Consider the following 14,385-nt stretch of genomic DNA (forward strand, 5'->3'; position numbering starts at 1 on the left):
AAGCTTAAGATGTGTTTTTCTTTTTCTTTTAATAAAATACAATAACATGATTCACAAATACTGATTCACACTTTTGCATTAATGAGCCCTAGATTTTTAGATAATTAAATTGTCAACTCGTTTACTTTTACAGAAGTCAAAGCCACGACATGATTAATTGTTTCTTCTTCTTATTTGTTAAACTTATATATAATAATTATTTTAGGCACTCCAACACTCCATCGATCTTCCTCTTTTTATAGCATCCTATTCGTACAAAACTCCTCCTCAAAGTTAGTTAACTCATCGCCGGCGCCAGAAGTAACGCAAAATATGGAACCTTCCGACTGCTTCCTGGCTCCGCCGTCGCGGCGGCGGAAGATCAAAGGCCTCCGGCAGACCCCGATCGATGTACGCCACGACTCCCACAATATCATCAAGAAGCACCCCCCGGCGCCAGCCCCTCGACAGCCAGTGATCATCTACACCGTCTCGCCCGAGGTCATCCACGTCGACCGCAGCGAGTTCATGTCTCTGGTGCAACGCCTCACTGGCGCCCCCTCCTCCTCCTCCGATACTAATTCAGTACTCTCCTCGTCTTCGTCTTTCAGCGACCACCACGGCGGGGGATCGGAGGGGCTCGACCAACCGGGGATCGACGCTGCCATGAGGACGGCAGCCGGTGGCTGAATCTTGTCGCATATTCCGGAGCTCTTCTCGGTGACGCAGCACCGTGTGAATCTTTTCAATGGAAGGACTTCTGATCATTCATTTAATTTCGATTGATTTAATTAGAGTAGGTGAGTTGTATTTAATCTTATGGATTCGTTTTGCATGTATGTGTGTGTCGTTGTGTATGTGTCGATCAATTTGCCATGTTTTATATTCAAGTTTGCGTCCAATTAGTTTCTTTGCAAAGGGGAAAGACTGATTGAAAAGGGAGATTGCCGATGTATATCTAATTAATTTCCTTGCGATAGGGGGAAAATTGTTTCTTAGGGGAGGAAATTTATTAGGAGGAAATCCAAATAAAAATGTGAAGACAGATTTTTTTTCTTTTTTTTGGTTCCTTTGTTGTTTTTCCCTTCTAGTGTTCAAATCAGCCACAATATAAACACTACAAAAATATGTCACTTAGGGACAAAATTTGCAACAAATTTTAGAAAAAAATTCGTTGGAAATTGGATTTGGGACGAAAATTACAAAAAAAAAAATTCATTGGAAATCTGTCGTCCCAAAAATTTGCGACGAAAAATTATAATTTCGTTGGAAATTTTGCAACGAAAATAATATTCGTTGCAAAATTCGTTGGAAACTTTGCGACAAAACCAAAATTCGTTGCAAAATTCGTTGAAAATACTGCAACGAAAATAAATATTTGTTGGAAATGTCAGCAGGAAAATCTCCGACCAACTTCAAATTTGTCGCGAATTAGCAACGAAAAAATGTATTAGATTTGCGACGAATAATTATTTGTTGGAAAAGTTACAAAATACAATATTACCAATGAAAATATAAATTCGTTGGCAATTTCCAATGACAATGCACTTTCGTTGGAAATTTCCAACGAATCAATATTCCAACGAATCCATATTTTCGTTGGAAGTTTCCAACAAAATTCATATTCGTTGGAAATTTCCAACGAAATATAAATTCGTTGGCAATTTCCAACAAAATTCATATTCGTTGGAAATTTCCAACGAAATATAAATTCGTTGGCAATTTCCAACGAATCCATATTTTCGTTGGAAATTTCCAACAAAATTCATATTCGTTGAAAATTTCCAACGAATTTATATTTCGTTGGAAACTTCCAACGAAAATATGGATTTGTTGGAAATTTCCAACGAAAAGGCATTTTTCGTTACAGTATTCCGATAAAATACGATATTTCCAACGAATCCAATTTCGTTGTAAAATTCGTCCCAAAATTAAAAAAAATATCCAACCCCATTTAATTTCAATATTTTTTTCTATTATAATTTTTTTCAAACAGATTCAACATATATATATAATACACCACTAAACACAATAACACAAATATAAATAAAAAATCAACTAACATATTAGTGTACAACAAAATAAGTACAAACATCAATAATATAAACCCAAACACATACACCATTAAAACATGTTGTTCCATATACAACCTAAACTAAGAGCATAAAACTAATAATACAACACATCATCATCCAACAATACAAACTACAACAATATACAACTACAACTAACACCCTAAACCAAACACTACAATAAAGTTACAACAAACATGTCATAGTATCCAAATTCCAATATCATACAAGAACATGAAAAAGATAGAGTAGAAGATAATCTTATGGAGATCCTTCTCAGTCCAAATCCTTCGTCTACCTACATCAAAAGATAAACAAAGAAAAAGAAAATCTTATAAACCAACACAAAAGTAAATAGGTAAAGACTTACATATTTTTACGTCAATACCACCATCATCTTCACCTACCAACCCTGTTTGGAACAAAAATAACAATACTAATCAAAATACAAAAATTAAGAATTTATAAATTTGATAAAATAAAAGAAGTCAAAAATTCTAATTACAAACACTCATGCATCATCATCAACATCATCGGCGGCATCATCATCGTCGTTAGCATCATCACCAATACCAGGAGGAATATAGCTTGGACCCGATCTAAATTGTTGAAATTGTTGTAAAAGAAATGCTTGTTGTTTGCGCATTTCAACCATATCTAGATCTTTTTGCGAATTTTGTTTTTGAATTTCTAAAATTTGGTGATCCCTTTGAGATATTATGTCTTTCAAATTGTCAACCTCTTCAGTTAAGCTATGAATCTGTGTCATTACTGTGGGTGGGGTAGAAGAAGATAAAGATCTTCGAGGAACATTATGGATTCTATTCATAGAACTCATACCTATTATCCTTCCCCCTTTGACTCCCTCACTGGCCTCTAACCATAAATTTAAATTATTAGTAACAGACGGCTCAGATCCCTCAATATTATCTCCATCACCTGAACTTCTTTGTGATTGTAACGACCCGCCTCCTACTGACTAGGCTGCGAGGCCGATCGCTACAGTTATGCTGTGCTAAATTACTATTGCGGAAAAAACTGATCTAATTTGAAATTTTACTGAACTAAATGCTGTAAGGTTTAACTTAGTGTTCTGGGTGTACCTAGGAGTCTTACACATGCTAGGGGAGGTGTTTACAACTGATAATAAGCTTCGGATCGATCCACAGACCGATCTACTGATACTGGCACGGTAGGAAACTACGGATCGTTCACCTGACCGATCCATAAACCACACTGCGGTCCTGTACGCTGCTGGATCGGTCTGCCGACCGATCCAGCTGATCCCTGATCGGTCAATGAGACCGATCAGTGGCTTACTGATCGGTCTGCTGACCGATCAGTGAGCCATTTCTTCGCGACCCATCTCCTGATAGATCCACGGATCAATCAGGGAACGAACAGAAGCTTCTGTTCGCAGAACCCAGGTCCCTGATCGGTCTGCCGACCGATCAGGGGTTTCTGATTTCGTATCAGGCCCCTGATAACAGCACTGATGCGTGCCAAAGATCTCACATAACAACTATCTAATGCATAATAAACATTCCAATAACATATAGCTAACATTCCAACATGACATGGAGCATGGTTCATCAACTCATAACCTTTAACTACTAGAAATGCATAAAAAGGGAAGATATAAGGAAATGTCTTAAAGAAAAACTAGTTTCTAATTTACTAAACTCTCCAAGGTCTTTTATTCCAGTTCCTGCCACACACACCATCTTTGCATTGCCCTCCAGCTTCCTCTGCTAGTCCATCTTTCCTTTACCTTTATCTGCAGTATAAGGAAAAGTAGAATCTGTAAGCTTAAAGCTTAGTAAGAAACCAACTACCTCGCTAAAACATGCAACGATGCAACATGCTTTTTAAAGAATGCTATTTAAAACTGTAGGACTGTTAGATTCGATAGAGGGGGGTGTGAATATCGATTCGAAAAACAAGAGTATAAATACGCAGCGGAAAAGTAAATGAACACAGTTGTTTTTTACTTCGTTCGGAGCCTGTGACGACTCCTACTCGAAGGCCCGTGGTCCTTGACCACTTTCGTTGGGCAATCACTAGCAATTCGAATATAGTTACAAGATGAACACAGAAAATGCTAATGAAACAAAGTAATACCGACAAAGAAGTAAACTAAAAACTGAATGAGCACTTTGTCGGAGCTTTATCAGCGTCGCAGGAACGTAGAGCAGCAAAACCAGCAGTAGAAGAGTTCTCAAATTGATTGATTGTCTGAAGCTCCTGCCTGGGGCTTCTTTTATATGCTGTTCCGGGCGCCTGGATTCCTTTCAGGCGCCTGGAATGTGACGTCGCTGCTCAAACCGAGATGCTCCACGTGGTGACGGCTTGGTTTGGATATAATTTGACTTCCGGGCGCCCGGATCCCCTCCGGGCGCCCGGACCTCCGGGCGCCCGGACCACCTTGTTCCAGAAAACTCCTTTTTCCTGCAAAACAAAGTTAGTCCGAGGCAATATATATCCTGCAACACAGATTGTTAGCACATTTTATCATAGTAAGAATTAGCATAAATAGTATGACTTAGATTCCGCCTTTCCGAGACCGGAATCTAGTCACGATCTCGACTTAGATATCCGAAATGGATCTAAGCCGGATCGACGCCTAATGTTCCCTTCCCGGGAACGCGTCCTCGCAGTCACTCCCCTCCAGTGACTTACCTCACTTACCTGCCAGACGTCCGGTCAGCCCGTCGACCCGTCTGGACTTCTCGCCAAGCGTCCGGTCAGCCCGTCGACCTGCTTGGGCTTCTCGCCAGCTACCTAGCTGGACTTCTTGCCAAGCGTCCGGTCAGCCCGTCGACCCGCTTGGACTTCTCGCCAGCTATCCGGTCAGCCCGTCGACCTAGCTGGACTTCGTGCCAGACATCCGGTCAGCCCGTCGACCTGTCTGGACTTATCCTGCACACTCGATCAAAGTGTCAGACAACAACAAAACTAACTTAACCTATTTGTCATTCATCAAAACCTGGGTTAAATCATTAGTGCTAACCGCACCAACAAAAACCTGTACTAGCATGGCATACAATGGTTACAAGCATAAACTGAATTACTATCATGCATACTGAACATGACATGGCAACTAATCATATGAATCAATAAAGATAATTGAACTGAACATACAATAAGCTAAATTGTAGCTAAACTGATACTGAATTCAAACTCAACTAACATAACTAATTTTGAGCTTTGAAAACTAATTCATAATAAGTGAAAATAAATAATCATGCTGTTTGGGCCCGACAACTGTACTTGTTGTGCGCGCATCCCTAACTAGACCCGGGTTTGCAAGTCCCGAATTTAGTAGGGTTAACTAGGTTATCTAAACCTAGGGACGACTGTGGGAGTCCAACCCAATGGATATCTAATCCAGTACAGTGTCACTGAAAATAAAATACTGAATATAGCTAACTGTTTTTAACTTGCTATTTCTAGGTTATCTGAACCTAGAGCTAGGTTGTCTGAACCTAGAGGCGACTGTGGGAGCCCACCCATTGGACCGTAGTCCTATATATAAGGTAAAATAAACTGATTTAAATGCTTCTAATGCATTTAACTGAGCTATAAAAATGCTAATTTACATTTTAACTTAACTAACTATTTTATCGAACACCTAGTGCGCCCCAACTCTCCCCTCTATTAGGGAGACCACTTCTAGGCACCCGACAACGTCTAGGAACCCCCACTGAAGAGGGAATACGTGTCCGGCCCATCTAGAAGTACTCACTAAATCCCTAAATCTGCGAGGAGGGTCAAATTCACCCTATGCGTCGATAAAAACTGCATAGAGCTAAACTAGTGCGTATAAAAACAAACGGAGCTACTTATACTGCAGGTGAGGGGTTTCTTACCTTGTGTGCTAGATTTCTTACAAATCTAATCGCTAGAAATTCTGGTGGAGACGACTTCTCAATGATTCGCTCGCGTCCACGAGCTCTACTCGCGGAGGGGAACGTCCTTGTGCTGAAATCGTCGCCGGAAGGTGTCCTTGGGACCCTAGGGATGGAACCCTAGTTCTCCTTGTGGTTGGAGCCGAGAGAGGGAGGAGAGGGAGAGGTGGCGTCGGTGAGGGTTTGGAGAGGGAGGAGTTGCCGAACCAATTAAAAATAACCCAAACCAACTTAAGTTTTTAATTTATATTAAGTGGATAACTAGGCCCAACTTAAATATAAATATATTTGATTCTCCTTTCCTTTCAGCACGGCCCTGCTGGGTTCACCGGTTACTAAGGCTAACTAAAGGTTTAGCGGACCCGAGAGGTCCTGGGTTCGATTCCCGCTTAATCCTTTTTATTCTTCTAATTGTTTTTGCTACCTCCGCTAATCGGAAAATTCCGTAAAAATATTCTAAAATTCCAGAAAAATAATAGATTATTTCTAAAAATAATTTGAGAATTTTCGGGCGTTACAACTCCCCATACCTTATAAAAAGTTCGTCCTCGAACTTAGAATAACTCTGGGTATTTCTGTCTCATGCTGGCTTCTGTCTCCCAAGTTGCCTCTTCTGCTGTGTGACTGCGCCAAATGACTTTGACTAATGGTACTTCCTTGTTCAGCAATTTCTTAACTGCTCGGTCTATTATCTGAATAGGCCGACTATCATAGCTGAGGTCTTCGCGGATTTGTACCAACTGGGGCTCAATCACCTGGGTGGCATCTGGGGTATGCTTCTTCAGCATAGAGACATGAAATACGTTGTGGACAGCTGACATTTCCTGGGGTAGCTCTAACTCATATGCTACCTTGCCCACTCTTCTGCTGATAAGGTATGGTCCCACATATCTGGGACTAAGTTTGCCCTTCTTCTTAAAACGTATCACTCCCTTCATGGGAGCTACTCTGAGGAACACTGTATCCCCGACTGAAAACTCTAAGGGTCTGCACCGTGTATCAGCATAGCTTTTCTGGCGGCTCTGAGCTGTCTCTATCCTCTGGCGGATCTGCTGTATAGCTGCTGTGGTATCTGCCACTAGATCTGTCTGAAGTTCTAGCTCTTTCTGTTCACCACTCTCATACCAGCAGATTGGAGATCTACACCTCCGTCCATAGAGAGCCTCGTAAGGTGCCATGCCGATAGTGGCCTGATAGCTGTTGTTATATGCAAATTCTGCTAAGCTCAGATATTTGCACCAACTTTCCTTGAAGTCTAGGGCACACGCTCGGAGCATATCTTCAAGTACCTGATTCACTTGCTCCGTCTGACCATCTGTCTGAGGATGGAATGCTGTGCTGAACTTTAACTTAGTGCCCAACGCTGACTGTACACACTCCCAGAAGTGTGATGTGAATCTGCTGTCTCTGTCTGAAATGATGGTTCGTGGGACTCCATGTAGTCTAACGATCTCCTGGAGATACAACTGAGCTAGCTTCTCCATGGAGTAGGATATCTTGATAGCTAAGAAGTGGGCTGATTTAGTCAACCTGTCGACTATTACCCAGATGGCGTCCAAACCATTCGTGGTTCTGGGCAGTCCCACTATGAAATCCATAGAGATATCCTCCCACTTCCATTTTGGAATCTGTATAGGCTGCAGGACTCCTCCTGGTCGCTGATGTTCTGCCTTGACCCTCTGACAGGTGAGGCAGATGCTAACATATCTGGCGATGTCTCGCTTCATCCCGGGCCACCAAAAATGGTTCTTCAGGTCTTGATACATTTTGGTGGAACCTGGATGCATCGCATAGGGAGTCTTGTGAGCCTCATCTAAAATCTGTCTTCGTAGCTCCTCCTGATCTGGAACACATAGTCTGTCACCAAAATACAACACCCCCCTATCCGAACTCTCTACTTTCTGATTCTGCTAGCCCTTGCTTGATTTTCTGAATTTCAGGGTCCTGCTCCTGAGCTGACTGAATATCACCAAGCAAGGTAGACTCTAAGGTCATAGTAGAGAGCTGTCCAACGATAAGTTCAAGATCGAAATCTACGATCTCCTTCCGTAGGGGCGGTGACATGGCTGTAAGAGATAATAAGGTAGCACTGGATTTTCTGCTAAGTGCGTCGGCTACCTTATTGGCCTTCCCTGGATGGTAGAGGATGTCTATATCGTAGTCTTTGACCAGCTCAAGTCATCTGCGCTGTCGCATATTCAGATCCTTCTGAGTGAAGAAGTACTTCAGACTCTGATGATCTGTATACACTCTGCACTGAGCTCCATATAAGTAATGTCTCCAAATTTTGAGAGCGAACACTATTGCTGCAAGCTCAAGGTCATGAGTAGGGTAATTCTTCTCGTAATCCTTGAGTTGTCTGGAGGCATAGGCGATCACCTTGTTGTTGTGCATCAGTACTGCTCCTAGTCCCAACTTAGAGGCATCACTATAGATGTCAAAGCTGCTGGTGTTGTCTGGTAGAGCCAAAATGGGAGCACTGGTCAATCTCCTTTTTAGCTCGTTGAGCTGTTCTAACATCCTCCGTCCACTGAAATTTCCTGTTCTTCCGGTAAGAGCTGTCAGTGGGGAGGCTATCCTGGAGAAGTCCTCTACAAACTTTCTCGTGCTTCTGGTCTACCAGTGATTTCACTGGCATTCTTGTTTCCGGTCTCTTTCCGCTTTCTATCTTGTCTGATCTACCATAATACCATCCTTTGAGATGATGTGCACTGATCTAGCCAAAATTCACTTCGCGAAGTTCGTGAATAGCTGGTTCTCTGAAGGGTCTGCAATACTAGTTTCAGTGCTGAGTGTTCTTCCCGAGTTCCCGAGTAGATAAGAATGTCATCGATAAACACAATAACAAACTTATCTAAATACTCCTGAATACTCTGCTCATGAGATCCATGAATGTAGCTGGAGCATTGGTCACGCCAAAGGGCATGACTACGAACTCGTAGTGTCCGTATTCTGAATGCTGTCTTGGGTATATCCCCTTCTTTAACCTTCACCTGGTGATAACCTGATCTGAGATCTATCTTAGAGAAAATTGCTGCTCCCTTCAGCTAGTCGAACAGGTCATCGATTCTGGAAAGGGGATACCTGTTCTTGATTGTGACTTGATTCGATCTGTATGTATAGACGCATGCTTCCATCCTTCTTCTTCACGAACAATACAAGCGCTGGTGAATGACTCGGGCGTATGAAACCCTTGTCAAGCAGCTCCTGTAGTTGCTTCTGATGGAGCCATGCGATAAGGCGCTTTGAGATAGGATTTGTACCGGAATGAGCTCTATCTCAAAGTCAATCTCACTGTTGGTGCTAAGCCGGTAACTCTTCAGGGAAGACTGCTGGTAGTCACATACGACTCGAACCTCTCCTTGTTGGTTCTTGTCCTGGCCGGCGTTGACTACGTGTGCTAGGAATCAGTACATCCCGAATCCAAGAATCGTGCTTCATGGAGAGAAACTTCCGGCCTTCTCTTTGGTTCCCATCAGATTCAAATTGCACTTCAGTTGGAAGATGACTTTTTTTACTCTATGGTAGCACCGTGATCGATCGAAAGTCCATTCCAAAGATAACGCCATAGTCGGTCATCTCTAGCACTATCGATCATAAAAGAGCTCGTTATAATGACCCAGACCGCTCAGCATGGATGCCATGATCTCTCCGAAGGTAGTGTCGCCAAAACCCACCAGAGTACATCCGAGGGTATTTCTAATTTTTGGAGAACAACTGGCTATATATGAATGGGTTGCCCAGTATCAAATAGAATAGTAGCACTATACCGTAAAATACTAATCTGACTGTGACAACTGTCGAGGCATTGGCTACGTCCTCTCCCTGGTGAGTGAGTAGATCCTCGCATTCGCCGGAGGGGCTTCTAATCTGCCCTGCCGATAAGTGGACCTTCTAGAGCGCCTACATCTGATATAACTGAGCTGCATACTGAATCTGCTGTGGCCGAGGAAGACCGGTCTTGTTCGGCTTGGCCATGTGCCCTTCTTGTCCACATTCAAGCATCCTCGTGTGCTGCGACAAACCCCTGGTGGAATTTCCCACAAGTAGCACACTTTGGATAACCGGGTCGCTTGCTAGATGGTCCTCCTTTGGGTCACTCCCCGATTTGCGCTTGGTGTTCTTTCCGCTAGAGCCGTGGCCTTGCTGCTTTGAGTGTGAGAGTTTCCTTGGCCTTTGGACTCCGAGGAGACTTGCTTTTGCTGCTTTATGCTGTGGTCAAGGCACCGCTCACTAACTCCTCCGTGGTTTGTGGCCTATGTATGCCACCACCACATTCATCGCTATCTCGCCTCAAGATCTTGAGCATCAACCGGATTCGCTCCTCTCAGGCCGACTAGCTCGGGCATGACGAGCCAACCTGTTGAATTTCTTCACGCTTCCTCAATCGAAGGTTGCCCGACGAAACTCGATGAACTCGTCGTAGTGGTCGCTTGTAACCCGATGTGAAAGAACTCCTCAAGAATTCCTTCTCGAAGTCAGCCCGGTTCACTGGGCGCTTGCTCTAATTCTTTCCCACCACATGCGTGTCAGGCGTAAGGAGGCACACTTCACCTTCTCGTGTTCGGGCCAGCGTGCTCTCCAGTGTTTTGAACCAAGCTTGTGCATCCCATGGTTCACTAGTGCTCGCGGTTCTCTTGACTCACGCCACTGGATCCGATAGGCTTCCTTTCTTGGCTCAGCTGCTGGGGCTGCTGGTGCTGTAGGCTGGGTTGGTGGAACCTCTAAGACTTCGGAGTCGTTAGATTCGGTGTGGGGGTATCTACTGATTAGCATTTAAGGTGGCTATTTCGTCCAATTCAGAATCGAGCCACTAATGTCTCGGGAGGAGGCACCGAACCGCCCGCTTCTTGGGCTTAGTAGCTAGTGCCCTTCTAGGCGCCCTCGTGCCATTTCTAAAGACATAGAGAACATAACATAACTAATGTAATCACGGTTATATAACTACTGATATCATGTTTAAAAACATCACATACTAACAAGCAGAGACATATAAACATGAACTGTAACAAAACAAGGAGCATAAATTAAGTAGAGGTATTCTTACTTGGAAGTAGGTTCAATGTTGATGTGTGTGTAGGAAGTATGACACCGGCTCGATACCACTCAGAACGACCCGCCTCCCATGACTAGGTCATGAGGCCGATCGCTTATGCGTGCTAAATTACTATTGCGGAAAAACTGATCTAATTTGAAATTTTATCTAACTAAATGTCTGAAGGTTTAACTTAGTGTTCGGTGTACCTAGAGTCGTACACATGCTAGGGAGGTGTTTACAATCGATAATAAGCCGGATCGATCCACGATCGATCTCGACATCGCACAGGAAACTCCGGATCGCTCACCCGACCGATCCATAAACCATACTGCGGTCTCAGATGCCTGGATCGGTCTGCCGACCGATCCAGCTAGTCCCTGATCGGTCACTGAGACCGATCAATGGCTTACTGATCGGTCTGCTGACCGATCAGTGAACCATTTATTCGCGACCCATCTCCTGATCGATCCACGGATCGATCAGGGAACGAACAGAAGCTTCTGTTCGCAGAACCCAGGTCCCTGATCGGTCTACCGACCGATCAGAGACTCCCTGATCGGTCTGCCAACCGATCAGGGGTTTCTGATTTCGTATCAGGCCCCTGATATCAGCACTGATGCGTGCCAAAGATCTCACATAACAACTATCTAATGTATAATAAACATTCCAATAACATATAGCTAACATTCCAACATGACATGGAGCATGGTTCATCAACTCATAACCTTTAACTACTAGAAATGCATAAAAAGGGAAGATATAAGGAAATGTCTTAAAGAAAAACTAGTTTCTAATTTACTAAACTCTCCAAGGTCTTTTATTCCAGTTCCTGCCACACACACCATCTTTGCATTGCCCTCCAGCTTCCTCTGCTAGTCCATCTTTCCTTTACCTTTATCTGCAGTATAAGGAAAAGTAGAATCTGTAAGCTTAAAGCTTAGTAAGAAACCAACTACCTCACTAAAACATGCAACGATGCAACATGCTTTTTAAAGAATGCTATTTAAAACCTGTACTAGCATGGCATACAATGGTTACAAGCATAAACTGAATTACTATCATGCATACTGAACATGGCATGGCAACTAATCATATGAATCAATAAAGATAATTGAACTGAACATATAATAAGCTAAATTGTAGCTAAACTGATACTGAATTCAAACTCAACTAACATAACTAATTTTGAGCTTTGAAAACTAATTCATAATAAGTGAAAATACATAATCATGCTGTTTGGGCCCGACAACTGTACTTGCTGTGTGCGCATCCCTAACTGTGGGAGTCCAACCCAATGGATATCTAATCCAGTACAGTGCCACTGAAAATAAAATACTGAATATAGCTAACTATTTTTAACTTGCTGTTTCTAGGTTATCTGAACCTACAGCTAGGTTGTCTGAACCTAGAGGCGACTGTGGGAGCCCACCCATTGGACAGTAGTCTCATATATAAGCTAAAATAAACTGATTTAAATGCTTCTAATGCATTTAACTGAGCTATAAAAATGCTAATTTGCATTTTAACATAACTAGCTATTTTATCGAACACCTAGTGCGCCCCAACTCTCCCCTCTATTAGGGAGACCACTTCTAGGCACCCGACAACGTCTAGGAACCCCCACTGAAGAGGGAATACGTGTCCGGCCCATCTAGAAGTACTCACTAAATCCCTAAATCTGTGAGGAGGGTCAAATTCACCCTATGCGTCGATAAAAACTGCATATAGCTAAACTAGTGCGTATAAAAACAAACGGAGCTACTTATACTGCAGGTGAGGGGTTTCTTACCTTGTGTGCTAGATTTCTTACAAATCTAATCGCTAGAAATTCCGGTGGAGGTCTACTCGCGGAGGGGAACGTCCTTGTGCTGAAATCGTCGCCGGAAGGTGTCCTTGGGACCCTAGGGATGGAACCCTAGTTCTCCTTGTGGTTGGCGCCGAGAGAGGGAGGAGAGGGAGAGGTGGCGTCGGTGAGGGTTTGGAGAGGGAGGAGTTGCCGAACCAATTAAAAATAACCCAAACCAACTTAAGTTTTTAATTTATATTAAGTGGATAACTAGGCCCAACTTAAATATAAATATATTTGATTCTCCTTTCCTTTCAGCACGGCCCTGCTGGGTTCACCGGTTACTAAGACTAACTAAAGGTTTAGCGGACCCGAGAGGTCCCGGGTTCGATTCCCGCTTAATCCTTTTTATTCTTCTAATTGTTTTTGCTACCTCCGCTACTCGGAAAATTCCGTAAAAATATTCTAAAATTCCAGAAAAATAATAGAATATTTCTAAAAATAATTTGAGAATTTTCGGGCGTTACAGTGATAATGATAGCTCATCATATCTCTCCTATGAAAAATTAAAACCTTAATTAGAGCAAATAGATAAGTAATAAAATCTAAGTTAAAATTAAGATTAAAGATTAAATCAAACCTTAATTATTCTAGCTCTATCTCCACTCCACTCCAAGTCTTATCTTTTTTTTTGAAAAGTGCGGACAAAAGTGTCTATAAAATCGGGCTCTTTTCCCAAATCCCTAGACTAAAAATAATACGGTTAGAAATAATATAATAACATCAAATATATTAAAAATCTAATTATAGAGTTGAAAATTTACCAATCTACGTGAATGCTCCTTGATATTTATAGATCCTCCTGCATATATTGCACGTGAGTCTCCAGAATTATAAGCTTGATTTATTTTATTCCACAAACTCCTTTCTTTGCACTCATCAGTTTTGCCAAAAATTTCATATCTTAACCCAATTGTCCGTCGTGATAAAGGGAGGCTTTTTTCCAGTACTTTTGGCATGGTTTAATACATGGCGAATGTGATCACCACATTTCTTTTTGAAAATTCTTTTAACTTCCATCTCAAAATAAGGGTCCCAACTAAATAATCGCTGAAATGAAAAAAAAAACAATAGATTATACATTAACGTAATTGTTTTATATATAAAATAAATTAGTTATACCTTAAACTCTCACCACCAAGTTCTTTTATGGGTGCTGGAGTGCTTGAGTATGACATTGAGTCTCCTTTCCAAAAGTTATTCACAATTTGATTAATCTCGCGAACAACAGTTACTGAATTTTCAAATCTATTATAAAATTACAATAAACAACGTTAAATAATTAAGATAGTTAAAATATAATAATTTTAATACTTACGAGTCTCCAAGAGGGACTATATGCAGTCGAGCGTCGACAATATCAACGGCTGAGTGTCTGGCAGGTATCGACGACTCAAGTGGGGAAGGTGAATGGCCATGTGAAGGTCCTGCCGGTGACTGGCCACATGAAGGTCCTACCGGCGACTGGCCACGTGAAGGTCCTGTCGGGGACGGTCCACGTGAGGGTCCTGCCGGCGACTGGCCATGAGAAGGTTCTGCTAG

At 42.4% G+C, this 14,385-nt stretch overlaps 1 protein-coding gene across 1 annotated transcript; it reads left to right on the forward strand.

Moving 5' to 3' along the window:
* Positions 1-312: 312 nt before the first annotated feature.
* On the forward strand, positions 313-669 carry LOC122034019 (protein MKS1-like). The gene has a single exon (XM_042593182.1). The coding sequence runs from the start codon at positions 313-315 to the stop codon at positions 667-669; it is 357 nt and encodes a 118-aa protein (XP_042449116.1).
* The last annotated feature ends 13,716 nt before the right edge of the window (positions 670-14,385 follow it).

This window comes from Zingiber officinale, chromosome 1B, assembly GCF_018446385.1.
Source record: "Zingiber officinale cultivar Zhangliang chromosome 1B, Zo_v1.1, whole genome shotgun sequence".
In the NCBI taxonomy this organism is placed as follows: Eukaryota; Viridiplantae; Streptophyta; class Magnoliopsida; order Zingiberales; family Zingiberaceae; genus Zingiber; species Zingiber officinale.